Source organism: Bombina bombina, chromosome 2, assembly GCF_027579735.1.
Source record: "Bombina bombina isolate aBomBom1 chromosome 2, aBomBom1.pri, whole genome shotgun sequence".
NCBI lineage: Eukaryota > Metazoa > Chordata > Amphibia > Anura > Bombinatoridae > Bombina > Bombina bombina.
Genome location: NC_069500.1, coordinates 311555145 through 311574880, shown reverse-complemented (window position 1 = coordinate 311574880; position 19736 = coordinate 311555145). Strand labels below are relative to the sequence as shown.

General features: G+C 38.0%; 1 protein-coding gene across 1 annotated transcript in view; it reads left to right on the top strand.

Moving 5' to 3' along the window:
• FBN2 (fibrillin 2) overlaps positions 1-19736 on the top strand; it is a 649022-nt gene that overhangs the window by 448652 nt on the left and 180634 nt on the right. The window contains exons 43-45 of the mRNA XM_053701643.1: positions 14041-14166; positions 16015-16140; positions 16270-16395. Coding sequence (XP_053557618.1) covers positions 14041-14166; positions 16015-16140; positions 16270-16395 — 378 coding nt within the window. The remainder of the gene's footprint in view (positions 1-14040; positions 14167-16014; positions 16141-16269; positions 16396-19736) is intronic.

The window sequence follows — 19736 nt, the reverse complement described above, 5'->3', positions numbered from 1 at the left end:
TCTAGGCCCATTTTGGTATATTTCATGCCACCATTTCACCGCCAAATGCGATCAAATAAAAAAAAAAACGTTAAATTTTTCACAATTTTAGGTTTCTCACTGAAATTATTTACAAACAGCTTGTGCAATTATGGCACAAATGGTTGTAAATGCTTCCCTGGGATCCCCTTTGTTCAGAAATAGCAGATATATATGACTTTGGCGTTGCTTTCTGGTAATTAGAAGGCCGCAAAATGCTGCTGCGCATCACACGTGTATTATGGCTAGCAGTGAAGGGGTTAATTAGGAAGTTTGTAGGGAGCTTGCAGGGTTAATTTTAGCTTTAGTGTAGAGATCAGCCTCCCACCTGACACATCAGACCCCCTGATCCCTCCCAAACAGCTCCCTTCCCTCCCCCACCCCACAATTGTCCCCGCCATCTTAAGTACTGGCAGAAAGTCTGTCAGTACTAAAATAAAAGCTTTTTGGGGGGTTTAGGTTTTTAAAAAAAAAAAAAAAAATTCTTCTGCTGTGTAGGACCCCCCTTAGCCTCCAACCTCCCTGATCCCCCCCAAAACAGCTCTGTAACCTTCCCCATCTGCCTTATTGGGGGCCATCTTGGGTACTGGCAGCTGTCTGCCAGTACCCAGCTTGCACAAAAAAGGGCTTTTTTTTCTTAGTTTTTTTTTTCTCTGTAGTGTAGCTTCCCCAAACCCCCCCCCACACACCACCACCACCACAAACCCCCACCACCTCATTGAATTGATCGTTTTTTTTTTTTTACTTTTTTTAACTGATTTATTTTAAACCTTTTTCTGTAGTGTAGCGGTTCCCACCCGCTCCCTCCCTGTGCACGCGCCCGCCCCCGCCCTCCCGTGCACGCGCGCATGTCCGTGCGTGCCCCCGGGCATCCCCGCCCACGATCCCGCCCCCCTCCACATCTCCAGGGCCATCGATGGCCGCCACCCGCCTCCCGGTACTGCTCCCACCCACCAACAAAGGAAGCCACCGATCTCCGGTGCAGAGAGGGCCACAGAGTGGCTCTCTCTGCATCGGATGGATTCAAAAGGTTATTGCAGGATGCCTCCATATCGAGGCATCACTGCAATAACCGGAAAGCAGCTGGAAGCAAACAGGATCGCTTCCAGCTGCTTTCCACACCGAGGACGTGCAGGGTACGTCCTCAGGTGTTAACTGCCTTTTTTTTGAGGACGTACCCTGCACGTCCTCGGACGTTAAGGGGTTAAAAAAAGTACATTGGAAAGTTGTTTAAAATTACATGCCCTATTTGAATCATGAAAGTTTTTTTTGGACTTTTTAACCTTCCTTTTCTAATATTGTGCTTTCTTCTATTGCTTCAAAAAAATCAGATGTCCTTCTTAACATTACACAGTATTCCTTCACAGATACTGCCATCAATTTTTTGATAAATAAACTTTGTGCAGACAATTATAAAAGTATTTTTTTTTTTGTTATTGTTAATCCTCTTCAGTCTATCTGCAGCCTTGACCATCCTCTCCTACTCAAAAATATCCAATCATTTGAAATGTATTAAACAGACTTTTTTCATTTCTCTAATCTCAACTCTTTTACTGCTCCTTAAGAAGTGTTTTCCTGTGGGGCACATTGTCTTTCTGGTTTGGGTTACCATAAGGCTCAGTTTTGGGTCCCCTTCTCATTTTAGTCTACATATCTTCATTAGAGTTCTATAATTAAAGTAAAATTATACCCAAATGTAGAAGCACTTGAAAGTGATGCGGCATAGCTGTAAAAAGCTGACTAGAAAATATCACCTGAACATCTCTATGTAAAAAAGTTATTTTACCTCTAAATGTCCTACGTTTTCACACTCCATTGTAAAGGACTCTAAGCAGCAAATCAGTATGCCTGTCCCAGGACCTGCAAGGGAGCATGCCTTATGCACACTCCTGTTATTTCCCTATTCAGTTTAAGGAAGTTTACTATGAAATCCCATGAGAGTTAAGTGAAATCTTATGAGATCACAAAGGGTTCGTGACCTCAGCACTGCTGGGCAGTAACTGAAATATAACTTTCTTTCATGTAATTGGCAAGAGTCCATGAGCTAGTGATGTATGCGATATACAATCCTACCAGGAGGGGCAAAGTTTCCCAAAACTCAGAATGCCTATAAATACACCCCTCACCACACCCACAATTCGGTTTTACCAACTTTGCCGCCTATGGAGGTGGTGAAGTAAGTTTGTGCTTGATTTTCTTCTGTGATATACGCTTCTCAGCATTTTGAAGCCCGATTCCTCTCAGAGTACAGTGTTTGTCAGAGGGATGTGAAGGTAGTATCGCCTATTCATTCTATGATTTTCCTCATGGGAAATCTTTTCAAAGGTTCTCTGTTATTGATCATAGAGATTCATCTCCTACCTCCCTTTTCAGATCGACAATATACTCTCATATTCCATTACCTCTGCTGATACTGTTTCAGTACTGGTTTGGCTATCTGCTATATGTGGAAGGGTGTATTTTGGTAAGTATGTTTTTATTACTTAAGACACTCTCAGCTATGGTTTGGCACTTTATGTATTAATATAAAGTTTTAAATATATGTTTTTTACTTATATTTGCCATGAGTCAGGTTTATGTATATTTCCTTTTGCAGACTATCAGTTTCAAAATTGGGAAACATATTTAGGAAGTTATTTTTTTTATCTGGGGTATAGTCTTTTCTTCAAAATTGACATTTTTTTCATTAATTTTCAAGTTGCGTCTTTCCGGATGTTGTTAGTGCCAAAAAAGTTCATTTTGCGTTGTGCGTCATACTTGGCGCCAAATAATTTTATTATATAAACCCCACTTCCTATATGCCTCTTGCCTTTTTTATGCTCAGAGGGCTATGCTGTTTGCAATTTTTTCCCTTTCCTGAAACTGCCATATAAGGAAATTGATAATTTTGCTTTATATGTTGTTTTTTTCTCTTAAATTTGCAAGGTGTCTCAATCTGATCCTGTTTTATAAACCACTGTTGGAACCCTGCTGCCTGATAACAGTTCTACCAAAGCTAAGTGTATCTGTTGTAAGTAGGCGGAGATTATATCTCCAGCTGTAGTATGTATCAATTGTCATGATAAGCTTTTAAATGCAGAGAATGTATCCATCAGTACTAGTACAATGCCTGTTGTGCTTTCAACATCTAATGTACTTGATATCCCTTTCCTGAAACTGCCATATAAGGAAATTGATAATTTTGCTTTATATGTTGTTTTTTTCTCTTAAATTTGCAAGATGTCTCAATCTGATCCTGTTTTAGAAACCACTGTTGGAACCCTGCTGCCTGATAACAGTTCTACCAAAGCTAAGTGTATCTGTTGTAAGTAGGCGGAGATTATATCTCCAGCTGTAGTATGTATCAATTGTCATGATAAGCTTTTAAATGCAGAGAATGTATCCATCAGTACTAGTACAATGCCTGTTGTGCTTTCAACATCTAATGTACTTGATATCCCTGTGAATATAAAAGTTTTAATTGCTGATTCAGAAGGATTTGTCTGCTATTCCGCCTTCTAATAAACGTAAAAGGTCTTTTAAAACTTCTCATAAAGTTGATGAAATTTCAAATGACTGACAACATAATGAATTATCCTACTCTGATGAGGATCTATCTGATTCAGAAGATTCTAACTCAGATATTGACACTGACAAATCTACTTATCTCTTTAACATGGAGTATATTCGTTCCTTGTTAAAAGAAGTGTTGATTACTTTGGATATTGAGGAAACTAGTCCTCTTGATACTAAAACTAGTAAACGTTTAAATTCTGTTTATAAACCTCCTGTGGTTACTCCAGAGGTTTTTCCAATTCCTGATGCTATTTATGATATGATTTCAAAATAATGGAATAGGCCTGGTACTTCTTTTGTTCCTTCTTCTAGGTTTAAAAAGTTGTATCCTTTGCCAGCAGTTAGATTGGAGTTTTGGGAAAAAATCCCCAAAGTTGAAGGGGCTATTTCTACTCTTGCCAAACGTACTACTATTCCTATGGAATATAGTACTTCTTTTAAGGACCCTTTAGATTGGAAACTTGAATCTTATCTAATGAAAGCTTATTTATTTTCTGGCTACGTTCTTAGGCCTGCTATATACATGGCTGGTGTTGCAGCTGCATCAACTTTTTGGTTGGAAAGCTTAGCACAACAGGAAACAGATCCTGATTTGTCTAGCATTGTTCGCTTGCTTCAACATGCTAATCATTTTATCTGTGATGCTATTTTTTATATAATCAAAATTGATGTTAAATCTATGTCTTTAGCAATTTTAGCTAGAAGAGCTTTGTGGCTCAAATATTGGAATGCTGACATGGTATCTAAGTCTAGATTACTATCTCTTTCTTTCCAAGGTAACAATTTATTTGGTTCTCAGTTGGATTCAATTATTTCAACTGTCACTGGGGGGAAGAGAGTTTTTTACCTCAGGATAAAAGATCTAAGAGCAAATCTAAAGCTTCTAAACATTTTCGTTCTTTTCGACAGAATAAGGAACAGAAAGCTAATCCTTCCCCCAAAGAATCTGGTTCCATTTGGAAACCTTCTTCAAGTTGGAATAAATCCAAGCCTTTAAAGAAACCAAAGCCAGCCCCCAAGTCTGCATGAAGGTGCGACCCTCATTCCAGCTCAGCTGGTGGGGAGCAGATTAAATTTTTTCCAGAACATTTGGGCAGATTCTGTCCAAAATCATTGGATTCAGAGTATTGTCTCTCAAGGGTATCGAATAGGATTTAGAGTAAGATCTCCTGTAAGAAGATTTTTTCTCTCACGCGTCCCAGCAAATCCAGTGAAGGCTCAGGCTTTTCTGAAGTGTGTTTCAGATCTATTATCAGGGATAATCTTACCAGTTCTGTTTAAGGAACAGGGTCTTGGGTTTTATTCAAATCTATTCATTGTCCCAAAGAAAGAAAATTCATTCAGGCCAGTTTTGGATCTGAAAATTTTGAATCGTTTTGTAAGAGTGCCAACTTTCAAAATGGTGACTATAAGGACTATTCTGACTTTTGTTCAGCAAGGTCATTATATGTCTATGATAGACTTCTTCATAATCCGATTCATCCAGACCACTATCGGTTTCTGAGATTTTTTTTTCTAGACAAGCATTACCAATTTGTCGCTCTTCCATTTGGCCTAGCGACAGCTACAATTATTTTTTCAAAGGTTCTCGGTGCCCTACTCTCTGTAATCAGATAACAGGGTATTGCGGGGTTTCCTTATTTGGATGATATCTTGGTACTAGCTCAGTCTTTACATTCTGCCGAATCTCACACAAATCAACTAGTGTTGTTTCTTCAAAGACATGGTTGGAGGATCAATTTACCGAAAAAGTTCCTTGATTCCTCAGACAAGGGTCACCTTTTTAGGTTTCCAGATCGATTCAGTGTCCATGACTCTGTCTCTAACAGACAAGAGACGAATAAAATTGGTTTCAGCTTGTCGAAACTTTCAGTGTCAATCATTCCCTTCAGTGGCTATGTGCATGGAAGTTCTAGGTCTCATAACTGCAGCATCGGACGCTATCCCCTTTGCTCATTTTCAAATGAGACCTCTTCAGCTTTGTATGCTGAATTAATTGTTCAGGGATTATACAAGAATATCACAATAATATCCTTAAATCCCAATGTTCGACTCTCTCTGACTTGGTGGTTAGATCACCATAGTATAGTTTAAGAGGCCTCTTTTGTTTGTCCAACCTGGACTGTAATCACAACAGATGCAAGTCTTTCAGGTTGGGGAGCTGTCTGGGGATCTCTGACAGCACAAGGGGTTTGGAAATTTCAAGGCGAGGTTTCTAATCAATATTTTAGAACTCTGTGCTATTTTCAGGGATCTTCAGGTTTGGCCTCTGTTGAAGAGAGAACCATTCATTTGTTTTCAGACAGACAATATCAGAACTGTGGCATATGCCAATCAACAGGGTGGGACTCACAGTCCCCTAGCTATGAAAGAAGTATCTTGGATACTTTCTTGGGTGGAATCCAGCTCTTGTCTAATTTCTATGGCACATATCCCAGGTGTAGACAGTTGGGAAGCGGATTATCTCAGCCATCAGACTTTACATCCTTGGGAGTGGTCTCTCCATCCAGATGTGTTTTTTTTAGATTGTGCAGATGTGGGGTCTTCCAGAAATAGATCTGATGGCTTCCCATCTAAACAAGAAACTTCCCAGGTACTTGTCTAGGTCCAGGGATCCTCAGGCAGAGTATGTGGATGCGTTAGCAGTTCCTTGCTTTTACTAACCTGCTTATATCTTCCCGCCTCTAGCTCTTCTTCCAAGAGTGATCTCCAAGATCATCAGGGAACAATTGTTTGTGTTTCTGGTAGCACCAGCATGGCCTCACAGGTTTTGGTATGCGGATCTTGTCCAGATGTCCAGTTGCCAACCTTGACCACTTCCTTTAAGACCAGACCTTCTGTCTCAAGGACCGTTTTTCCATCAGGATCTCAAATCCTTAAATTTGAAGGTATCGAAATTGAATGCTTAGTGCTCAGTCATAGAGGTTTCTATGACTCAGTGATTGATACTATGTTACAGGCTCGTAAATCTGTTTCTAGGAAGATTTATTATCGAGTTTGGAAGACTTATATTTCATGGTGTTCTTCTCATAAATTCTCCTGGCATTCTTTTAGAATTTCTAGAATTTTACAGTTTCTTCAGGATGGTTTGGATAAAGGTTTATCTGCAAGTTCCTTGAAGGGACAGATCTCTGCTCTTTCTGTTTTATTTCACAGAAAGATTGCTAAGCTTCCTTATATTCACTGTTTTGTACAGGCTTTGGTCCGTATCAAGCCTGTCATTAAATCAATTTCTCCTTCTTTGAGTCTTAATTTGGATATGTTGTTCCTTCTGGCTATCTCTTCTCCTATAAGAGTTTCTGAATTATCTGCTCTTTCTTGTGAGTCTCCTTTTCTAATTTTCCATCAGGATAAGGCAGTTTTGCGGACTTCATTTAAATTTTTATCTAAAGTTGTGAATTCTAACAACATTAATAGGGAAATTGTTGTTCCCTCTTTGTGTCCTAATCCTAATTATTTGGAGAGATCCTTACATTCTCTGGATGTTGTGAGAGCTTTGAAATATTATGTTGAAGCTACTAAAGATTTCAGGAAGACTTCTAGTCTATTTGTTGTCATTTCTGGTTCTAGGAAAGGTGAGAAAGCTACTGCCATTTCCTTGGCATCTTGGTTAAAGCTTTTGATTCATCAGGCTTATTTACCTGATAAATTAATCTATTATGAGAAAAACTTATTTTTTTGGATGTAGATTTAAGTTTTTTCACTGGAAAATGGCTGTTTTTATTTTTATCCCTCCCTCTCTAGTGACTCTTCTGTGGAGTACCACATTTTGGGTATTACTATCCCGTATGTCACTAGCTCATGGACTCTTACCAATTACATGAAAGAAAACATAATTTATGTAAGAACTTACCTGATAAATTAATTTCTTTCATATTGGCAAGAGTCCACTAGACCCACCTTTTTTATGGTGGTTATGTTTTTTTGTATAAAGCACAATTATATTTCCAGTTCCTTTTTTGATGCTTTTTACTCCTTTTCCTATCACCCCACTACTTGTCTATTCGTTAAACTGAATTGTGGGTGTGGTGAGGGGGTGTATTTATATGCATTTTGAGGTTTGGGAAACTTTGCCCCTCCTGGTAGGATTGTATATCCCATACGTCACTAGCTCATGGACTCTTGCCAATATGAAAGAAATGAATTTATCAGATAAGTTCTTACATAAATTATGTTTGATTCATCAGGCTTATTTGGAGTAGGGTCATGCCCCGCCTCAGAGAATCATAGCTCATTCTACTAGATCAGTCTCCACTTTGTGGGTTTTTAAGAATGAAGCTTCAGTTCATCAGATTTACAAAGCAGCAACTTGGTCTTCTTTGCATACATTTACTAAATTCTACCGTTTTGATGTTTTTGCCTCTTTGGAAGCAGTTTTTGGTAGAAAAGTTCTTCAGGCAGCTGTTTCAATTTGATTCCTCTGCTTATGTTTTAAGTTTTTTCTTTTCTATTATGAGAAAAACTTATTTTTTTTGGATGTAGATTTAATTTTTTTTCACTGGAAAATGGCTGTTTTTATTTTTATCCCTCTCTCTCTAGTGACTCTTCTGTGGAGTACCACATTTTGGGTATTACTATCCTGTATGTCACTAGCTCATGGACTCTTACCAATTACATGAAAGAAAACATAATTTATGTAAGAACTTACCTGATAAATTAATTTCTTTCATATTGGCAAGAGTCCACGAGACCCACCTTTTTTATGGTGGTTATGTTTTTTTTATATAAAGCACAATTATATTTCCAGTTCCTTTTTTGATGCTTTTTACTCCTTTTCCTATCACCCCACTACTTGTCTATTCGTTAAACTGAATTGTGGGTGTGGTGAGGGGGTGTATTTATAAGCATTTTGAGGTTTGGGAAACTTTGCCCCTCCTGGTAGGATTGTATATCCCATACGTCACTAGCTCATGAACTCTTGCCAATATGAAAGAAATTAATTTATCCGATAAGTTCTTACATAAATTATGTTTTTTAATGAACACTTACTCTGGTTAGTTGAGTAAATTATGAGGTAAAATACCTTTTTTTTTTACATAGAGATGTTCAAGTGATATTTTCCTGTCAGCTTTTTACAGTTATGCTGCATCACTTTCAAGTGATTTATCATTTAATTATTCTGTCCCTTTAAGTATTATGTCCCTGTATTTTTCAAAATGATCTGTATGCTGTCATCCAAATTTAACTTAGTTCCCTAGATCTTTTCTTTTCCTTACATACTCATGTCATCAGCTCTATATCCAATATATCTTCCTGTATATTCTTTTGTTATCTAAATTTCAACCTCTCTAAACCAATTTCTTCATCTTTATCCATTCATCCACAGCCCCAACCTTTTTGGTTGCTGTTGACAACATCATCATAATTTCAGCATCTGTATTTTCAAAAGTTTTCTTCTTCCACGCACAAAACACAACTAAGGTTGTAATTCATTTACCCATCATTTGACACTATGACTGCTGCATCCATGCTACTCTACAGAGCTACTGTCTATTTCCACAGCAATTTATCATGAATGCTTTTGTCTTTTTTCTTACTTGTCATTGTTCATCTGAAGCTTCTTTATGTTTCCCACTAGCTTCCCTTAGCATCAATAATAATATTTGAAACATCGATCCTCATAAAAACTCCTTTGTAACACTGCTCCCTCATATATCTCTTCTTTTGTCTCTATAAAGTCCCGTCCCATTCCCTAAATTCACTCTAAAACCTACTTCTTTCCCCTTCTCTCATTACTTTCTCACATTGCTGTCTACGGCTCTTTTTTTTAACTGCAACAGTTCTGTGCCTTGTGTTGCTCAGTAAGGCTGTCAGTGTTTATAATGTTCCATAGAGACACCTTTTCAGTGATACATACAACCTCCTTTAACATATTTCTCTCATTTTCACCCTCCTTCGCCTTTTGTCTCATATGTTCCCCATTTAAGACCTGTAAGATATAATCCTAGAAGGCCAGTTATTCTGTAGATCACCTTGCCTAAAGATGGTTCTCTACCTCTTCCTTTGTATAGCTCATGTCTTCTAGTAAATATCATTCTGTATTCATGAATTTATTGTCATAGTGCTGCAGACTATGGCCTAGATTTGGAGTTCGGCGGTAGCCGTCAAAACCAGCGTTAGAGGCTCCTAACGCTGGTTTTGGCCACCCGCTGGTATTTGGAGTCAGTGATTAAAGGGTCTAACGCTCACTTTTCAGCCGCGACTTTTCCATACCGCAGATCCCCCTACGCCATTTGCGTATCCTATCTTTTCAATGGGATCTTTCTAACGCCGGTATTTAGAGTCGTTTCTGAAGTGAGCGTTAGAGCTCTAACGACAAAACTCCAGCCGCCTGAAAAAAGCAGGAGTTAAGAGCTTTCTGGCTAACGCCGGTTCATAAAGCTCTTAACTACTGTACCCTAAAGTACACTAACACCCATAAACTACCTATGTACCCCTAAACCGAGCTCCCCCCACATCGCCGCCACTCGATTAAAATTTTTAACCCCTAATCTGCCGACCGCCACCTACGTTATACTTATGTACCCCTAATCTGCTGCCCCTAACCCCGCCGACCCCTGTATTACATTTATTAACCCCTAACCTGCCCCCCACAACGTCGCCGCCAGCTACTTAAAATAATTAACCCCTAATCTTCCGACCGCAAAGCGCCGCCACCTACGTTATCCCTATGTACCCCTAATCTGCTACCCCTAACACCGCCGACCCCTATATTATATTTATTAACCCCTAATCTGCCCCCCTCAACGTCGCCTCCACCTGCCTACACTTATTAACCCCTAATCTGCCGAGCGGACCTGAGCGCTACTATAATAAAGTTATTAACCCCTAACCCGCCTCACTAACCCTATAATAAATAGTATTAACCCCCTAATCTGCCCTCCCTAACATCGCCGACACCTAACTTCAATAATTAACCCCTAATCTGCCGACCGGAGCTCACCGCTATTCTAATAAATTGATTAACCCCTAAAGCTAAGTCTAACCCTAACACTAACACCCCCCTAACTTAAATATAATTTACATCTAACGAAATAAATTAACTCTTATTAAATAAATGATTCCTATTTAAAGCTAAATACTTACCTGTAAAATAAATCCTAATATAGCTACAATATAAATTATAATTATGTTATAGCTATTTTAGGATTAATATTTATTTTACAGGCAACTTGGTATTTATTTTAACTAGGTACAATAGCTATTAAATAGTTAAGAACTATTTAATAGTTACCTAGTTAAAATAATAACAAATTTACCTGTAAAATAAATCCTAACCTAAGATATAATTAAACCTAACACTACCCTATCAATAAAATAATTAAATAAACTACCTACAATTTCCTACAATTAACCTAACACTACACTATCAATAAATTAATTAAACACAATTGCTACAAATAAATACAATTAAATAAACTAGCTAAAGTACAAAAAATAAAAAAGAACTAAGTTACAAAAAATAAAAAAATATTTACAAACATAAGAAAAATATTACAACAATTTTAAACTAATTACACCTACTCTAAGCCCCCTAATAAAATAACAAAGCCCCCCAAAATAAAAAATTCCCTACCCTATTCTAAATTAAAAAAGTTACAAGCTCTTTTACCTTACCAGCCCTGAACAGGGCCCTTTGCGGGGCATGCCCCAAGAATTTCAGCTCTTTTGCCTGTAAAAGAATAAATACAATACCCCCCCCCCAACATTACAACCCACCACCCACATACCCCTAATCTAACCCAAACCCCCCTTAAATAAACCTAACACTAAGCCCCTGAAGATCTTCCTACCTTGTCTTCACCATACCAGGTTCACCGATCCGTCCTGGCTCCAACATCTTCATCCAACCCAAGCAGGGGTTGGCGATCCATCATCCGGTGCTGAAGAGGTCCAGAAGAGGCTCCAAAGTCTTCCTCCTATCCGGCAAGAAGAGGACATCCGGACCGGCAAACATCTGCTCCAAGCGGCATCTTCGATCTTCTTCCATCCGGTGCGGAGCGGGTCCATCTTGAAGCAGGCGACGCGGATCCATCCTCTTCTTCCGTTGTCTCCCGACTAATGACGGTTCCTTTAAGGGACGTCATCCAAGATGGCGTCCCTCGAATTCCGATTGGCTGATAGGATTCTATCAGCCAATCGGAATTAAGGTAGGAATTTTCTGATTGGCTGATGGAATCAGAAAATCAGAATCAAGTTCAATCCGATTGGCTGATCCAATCAGCCAATCAGATTGAGCTCGCATTCTATTGGCTGATCGGAACAGCCAATAGAATGCGAGCTCAATCTGATTGGCTGATTGGATCAGCCAATCGGATTGAACTTGATTCTGATTTTCTGATTCCATCAGCCAATCAGAAAATTCCTACCTTAATTCCGATTGGCTGATAGAATCCTATCAGCCAATCGGAATTCGAGGGACGCCATCTTGGATGACGTCCCTTAAAGGAACCGTCATTAGTCGGGAGACAACGGAAGAAGAGGATGGATCCGCGTCGCCTGCTTCAAGATGGACCCGCTCCGCACCGGATGGAAGAAGATCGAAGATGCCGCTTGGAGAAGATGTTTGCCGGTCCGGATGTCCTCTTCTTGCCGGATAGGAGGAAGACTTTGGAGCCTCTTCTGGACCTCTTCAGCACCGGATGATGGATCGCCAACCCCCGCTTGGGTTGGATGAAGATGTTGGAGCCAGGACGGATCGGTGAACCTGGTATGGTGAAGACAAGGTAGGAAGATCTTCAGGGGCTTAGTGTTAGGTTTATTTAAGGGGGGTTTGGGTTAGATTAGGGGTATGTGGGTGGTGGGTTGTAATGTTGGGGGGGGGATTGTATTTATTCTTTTACAGGCAAAAGAGCTGAAATTCTTGGGGCATGCCCCGCAAAGGGCCCTGTTCAGGGCTGGTAAGGTAAAAGAGCTTGTAACTTTTTTAATTTAGAATAGGGTAGGGAATTTTTTATTTTGGGGGGCTTTGTTATTTTATTAGGGGGCTTAGAGCAGGTGTAATTAGTTTAAAATTGTTGTAATATTTTTCTTATGTTTTTTAAATATTTTTTTATTTTTTGTAACTTAGTTCTTTTTTATTTTTTGTACTTTAGCTAGTTTATTTAATTGTATTTATTTGTAGCAATTGTGTTTAATTAATTTATTGATAGTGTAGTGTTAGGTTAATTGTAGGTAATTGTAGGTAGTTTATTTAATTATTTTATTGATAGGGTAGTGTTAGGTTTAATTATATCTTAGGTTAGGATTTATTTTACAGGTAAATTTGTTATTATTTTAACTAGGTAACTATTAAATAGTTCTTAACTATTTAATAGCTATTGTACCTGGTTAAAATAATTACAAAGTTGCCTGTAAAATAAATATTAATCCTAAAATAGCTATAATATAATTATAATTTATATTGTAGCTATATTAGGATGTATTTTACAGGTAAGTATTTAGCTTTAAATAGGAATCATTTATTTAATAAGAGTTAATTAATTTCGTTAGATGTAAATTATATTTAAGTTAGGGGGGTGTTAGTGTTAGGGTTAGACTTAGCGTTAGGGGTTAATACATTTATTAGAATAGCGGTGAGCTCCGCTCGGCAGATTAGGGGTTAATAATTGAAGGTAGGTGTCGGCGATGTTAGGGAGGGCAGATTAGGGGTTAATACTATTTATGATAGGGTTAGTGAGGCGGATTAGGGGTTAATAACTTTATTATAGTAGCGCTCAGGTCCGGTCGGCAGATTAGGGGTTAATAAGTGTAGGCAGGTGTCGGCGACGTTGAGGGGGGCAGATTAGGGGTTAATAAATATAATATAGGGGTCGGCGATGTTAGGGCAGCAGATTAGGGGTACATAGGGATAACGTAGGTTGCGGCGGTTTACGGAGCGGCAGATTAGGGGTTAAAAAAAATATGCAGGGGTCAGCGATAGCGGGGGCGGCAGATTAGGGGTTAATAAGTGTAAGGTTAGGGGTGTTTAGACTCGGGGTACATGTTAGAGTGTTAGGTGCAGACGTAGGAAGTGTTTCCCCATAGGAAACAATGGGGCTGCGTTAGGAGCTGAACGCTGCTTTTTTGCAGGTGTTAGGTTTTTTTTCAGCTCAAACAGTCCCATTGTTTCCTATGGGAGAATCGTGCACGAGCACGTTTTTGAGGCTGGCCGCGTCCGTAAGCAACTCTGGTATCGAGAGTTGCATTTGCGGTAAAAATGCTCTACGCTCCTTTTTTGGAGCCTAACGCAGCATTTGTTTGAACTCTCGATACCAGAGTTAATTTTATGGTGCGGCCAGAAAAAAGCCCGCGGAGCGTTAACAGCCCTTTTACCGCCAAACTCCAAATCTAGGCCTATGTTTGCAGTTTATAAATAAATAATACAAACATGAATAAATACTGAATTTAAAAATAACACATTTTGTTGAACCCATTTATGTTTGGACTATATAAACAATAGCTGAATCCCTTTTTCTTATATTTTAGACATTGATGAGTGCAAGGAAATACCTGGAATTTGTGCTAACGGAGTTTGTATCAATCAGATTGGCAGTTTCCGCTGTGAATGTCCCACAGGATTCAGCTACAATGACTTGCTCTTAATTTGTGAAGGTACAGAGCTGAAGCAATATGCGTTAGTATTAATAGTATGGATCAGTATTGTTTTAGACCCAGGGAATACTCTTTACAGCTTGTCTTTGAACATGATTTGAAAATCAACCATAAAATGCCTTAATACTCACTACAATGTTACGTAATTTTAGCACCTTTCACTGGACTGAAGTAATTCTGACAATCTTAATATTTTCCTCAAATTGAAAATGCTAAGAAAGTTCTGTTTTTTTTTTCTACTGTCATTGGTCAAAGAAAGCAAAATATATACACAAAGGTAACTAATGCTTTCTACTGTTAAACATGAAGGCCAAAATTACAAGTGGAGCAGTAAATTGCGCTTGAGTAGAATCCTTACCGAGAACATATTGCAAGCATCTGTGGGCTCATATAACAAGTTGAAAGTAAAGTTTTCTCGCTTGAGCGTAAGTTACCAGAGCTGAAAGTAAACTATGATTCCTATTGTGAAGTTAGCCAAAAACCTACCAGTTGTGCCTTATACAAATGTAAATGACTAATATGATGCCCATTTATGAGATCTATCCCATACAATATAAGTGTTTACATGGATAACGTTGCACAGTGCGAAAGGACAATAGCAAATTAGATGTGTGACATTAACCTTTTCACTTCCAATGAATAGCAAAACTTGTAAATTAATTAGTCTTACATTTGAGATGGAAGATTTTGGGTATACAGTGCATGTGTGTATGTAGTGTAATTTAAATGTACTATAAAATTGTTCATTATACATTTTTTCTAAATGTGTTTGTTGTAAAAAATGTGTATTTCAGTGTATTGTGGCTTTGGTCGGCAAACAAGATTAACAGTAAGGGAAATTAATGTGTTACATAAAAAATGGTTGCAGCTTTTCACGGTCATGATAGCTGGCTTTTAAACATTGTAAAACATGTTTGGCATAAAAGCACAAGTTCTAGCATTGAAACGAATGAGTTATTTCTTTCTCACAAAAATGTAATATCTCGCTGTATTGATCATTTTCCTGCAAGACTGGTTGGTACAGTAAGATATTACAGATTTGAGATAAAGTCTTGAAATGTACAAAGTCTTGAAATAGTGTTAACATAAATCCTAAATAGTGTAAAATAAAACCTAAGAAGCCAGTATTGTGGTTTAGGAAGTTCTGTATGAGCAGACACAATGACTTTATCAGAGCTTTTTCCTCTGATTAATATTTCTAGTGTTAATGTTATTAGCGCTTGAGTACAAGGATTGACCATGGACTGGATACTAGTGTGAGTTTCCACTTTGCGCTCATCATTGAAAGTATACAGAACGCTTGTTTGTTTTAGAGAAGTCTCAATATTGTTTTCATTCTCAACATGTAATACAGGTTCAAGTGGTAAAAATAGTGTCACCTCACAATTGCATTTGCCCTTTTAATGTAACAATTCTGCTTCAATTTAGGCTGAAACTTTCAAATTAATGTAAATAAAATTAGATCCAGTAACAGTTTCTCAGTGATCTAAGTATATTTTATCAGTCCATTACATAATATACTGTATACATTTGTGTGTGTTGTGTATATAAATTCATTCAGTGGGTAACATCTTAGGCACAGTTTCAATTATGTATGACTTTATAATACTCCTTTCTACCTTTGTATCTCCATTTTATTTCTTTTCTCTCTTTCTCTCCTTCTTTAACTCTCTCTCTTGTTTGCACACTCTCTCGCTTTCTGCATCTCTTTCCCTATTTCTACAAATATACTTTTACATTTCACCTATTCTAGTAAATGCCAAAATATACTATGACTTGTTTAAAATTGTTTTATAACTATTTTTCTAAGATATTGAATTGAAATGTAAAACTTCCTTATTATTTCAGACATTGATGAATGTAGCAGTGGAGATTATTTTTGCCAGAGAAATGCAGACTGTATAAACAGCCCTGGGAGCTATCGCTGTGAATGCGCCACAGGCTTCAAGCTTTTACCGAATGGTGCTTGTATTGGTAAGAAGAAGCTGATGTCATTCCTTAAATCTATATGTCAGCTATAAATTAATGTAGCTTTATAGTTAGTTTATGTCTCCCATTTTGATGTATGACATGGTATGCTGTAAAGTTCTATTTATTTTTCAGATCGCAATGAGTGTCTTGAAATTCCAAATGTTTGCAGTCATGGGACATGTGTAGACACTAAAGGAAGTTACAAGTGTGTATGCAACAATGGCTTTAAGGCATCTATTGACCAGACTATGTGTATGGGTAAGTCATAAAGTACTTCCAATAAGCCCAGTGCCACTTTGTGATGTGCCTATTGCAGGGTGTATCTCCAATGGTCATATTCTGTTCAATAAAAATGTTATATGTCTAAATTATCACATAATATAGAAATAACTAAATTTAAAAACTTTACTTTCAAAGGAGTATTATTAGATATCAGTTGCAAATTAGCATTAATTATTTCATCTAATTTGGAAAATGAAAAAAAAAGAAATAACTGTAAGCCCATTGAAATAACACTTTAGACACCAAACAGATGTTTTTAAAAGACTTTCGGCTAGATTACGAGTTGTGCGTTAGGCTTAAAAAGCAGCGTTGGCCGGTCCCAACGCTGCTTTTTAACGCCCGCTGGTATTACGAGTCTTGAAGGTACAGGTGTACTGCTCACTTTTTTGGCCAGACTTAGAAATACCGCAAATCCACTTACGTAAATTACGTATCCTCTTTTTTCAATGGGACTTGCATAGTGCCGGTATTACGAGTCTGCCAAAAAGTGAGAGGTACACCCTCTCCTGTCAAGAGTGGTACCGCATTTGAAAGTCAGTAGTTAAGAGTTTTACACTACAACGTCGTAGCATAAAACTCTTAGCTAAAGTGCTAAAAAGTACACTAACACCCATAAACTACCTATTAACCCCTAAACCGAGGCCCTCCCACATCGCAAACACTAAAATAAAATTTTTAACCCCTAATCTGCCGAACCGGACATCGCCGCCACTATAATAAATATATTAACCCCTAAACCGCCGCACTCCCGCTTCGCAAACATTAGTTAAATATTATTAACCCCTATTCTGCCGTCCCTCACATCGACGACACCTACCGACTTTTATTAACCCCTAATCTGCTGCCCCCAACGTCGCCGCCACTATACTAAAGTTATTAACCCCTAAATCTAAGTCTAACCCTAACCCCCCCTAACTTAAATATAATTTTAATAAATCTAAATAAAATTACTATAATTAACTAAATTATTCCTATTTAAAACTAAATACTTACCTATAAAATAAACCCTAAGATAGCTACAATATAACTAATAGTTACATTGTATCTAGTTTAGGGTTTACTTTTATTTTACAGGCAAGTTTGTATTTATTTTAATTAGGTAGAATAGTTATTAAATAGTTATTAACTATTTAATAAACTACCTAGTTAAAATAAATACAAAAGTACCTGTAAAATAAAACCTAACCTAAGTTACACTAACACCTAACACTACACTATAATTAAATTAATTCCCTACATTAAATATAATTAAATACAATTAAATAAAATTAGCTAACAACCCTAAATTACAGAAAATAATAAACAAATTTCAAGATTTTTAAACTAATTACACCTAATCTAACCCCCCTAACAAAATAAAAAAGCCCCCCAAAATAAAAAAAGCCCTACCCTACACTAAATTATAAATAGCCCTTAAAAGAGCCTTTTGCAGGGCATTGCCCCAAAGTAAATCAGTTCTTTTACCTGTAAAAAAAATTACAACCCTCCCCCCCAACATTAAAACCCACCACCCACACAACCAACCCTACTCTAAAACCCACCCAATACCCCCTTAAAAAACCTAACACTAACCCCTTGAAGATCACCTTACCGGGAGAAGTCTTCATCCAACCGGGCCGAAGTCCTCAACAAATCCGGCAGAAGTGTTCCTCCAGACGGGCAGAAGTGGTCTTCTATCTTCATCCATCCAGCGCGGACCGGGTCCATCTTCAAGACATCCGACGCAGAGCATCCTCTTCTTCCACGGCAACTGAAGAATGAAGGTACCTTTAAGTGACGTCATCCAAGATGGCGTCCCTTCAATTCCGATTGATAGTATTCTATCAGCCAATCGGAATTAAGGTAGAAAAAATCCTATTGGCTGATGCAATCAGCCAATAGAATTGAGCTGGCATTCTATTGGCTGATTGGAACAGCTAATAGAATGCCAGCTCAATCCTACTGGCTGATTGGATCAGCCAATAGGAATGAAGTTCAATCCTATTGGCTGATTGCATCAGCCAATAGGATTTTTCCTACCTTAATTCCAATTGGCTGATAGAATTCTATCAGCCAATCAGAATTGAAGGGACACCATCTTGGATGACGTCACTTAAAGGAACCTTCATTCTTCAATCGCTGTGGAAAGAAGAGGATGCTCCGCGTTGGATGTCTTGAAGATGGACCCGCTCCGTGCCTTATGGATGAAGATAGAAGATGCCGTCTGGATGAAGACTTCTGCCCATCTGGAGGACCACTTCCGCCCGTCTGGAGGACCACTTCTGCCGGATTCGTTGAGGACTTCGGCCTGGTTGGATGAAGACTTCACCCGGTAAGGTGATCTTCAAGGGGTTAGTGTTATTTTTTTAAGGGGGTATTGGGTGGGTTTTAGTGTAGGGTTGGTTGTGTGGGTGGTGGGTTTTAATGTTGGGGGGGATTTGTAATTTTTTTTACAGGTAAAAGAGCTGATTACTTGGGGCAATGGCCCACAAAAGGCCCTTTTAAGGGCTATTTGTAATTTAGTGTAGGGTAGGGCTTTTTTTATTTTGGGGGGATTTTTTATTTTGTTAGGGGGTTTAGATTAGGTGTAATTAGTTTAAAAATCTTGTCATTTGTTTATTATTTTCTGTAATTTAGTGTTTTGTTTTTTTTGTACTTTAGCTAATTTTATTTAATTGCATTTAATGTAGGGAATTAATTTAATTATAGTGTAGTGTTAGGTGTTATTGTAACTTAGATTAGGTTTTATTTTACAGGTACTTTTGTATTTATTTTAGCTAGGTAGTTAGTAAATAGATAACTATTTAGTAAGTATTCTACCTAGTTAAAATAAATACAAACTTGCCTGAAAAATAAAAAAACCTCTAAGCTAGCTACAATGTAACTATTAGTTATATTGTAGCTACCTTAGGGTTTATTTTATAGGTAAGTATTTAGTTTTAAATAGGAATAATTTAGTTAATTATAGTAATTTTATTTAGATTTATTTAAGCGGGGGTTAGGGTTAGACTTAGGTTTAGGGGTTAATATGTTTATTATAGTGGCGGCAACGTTGGGGGCGGCAGATTAGAGGTTAATAAATGTAGGTAGGTGGCGTCGATGTTAGGGCCGGCAGATTAGGGGTTAATAATATTTAACTAATGTTAGCGAGGCGGGAGTGTGGCGGTTTAGGGGTTAATATGTTTATTATAGTGGTGTCGATGTTGGGGGCAGCAGATTAGGGGTTAATAAATGTAGGTAGGTGGCGGCGACATTGGGGGCAGCAGATTCGGGGGTTAATAAATATAATGTAGGTGTCGGCGATGTTGGGGGCAGCAGATTAGGGGTTCATAAGTATA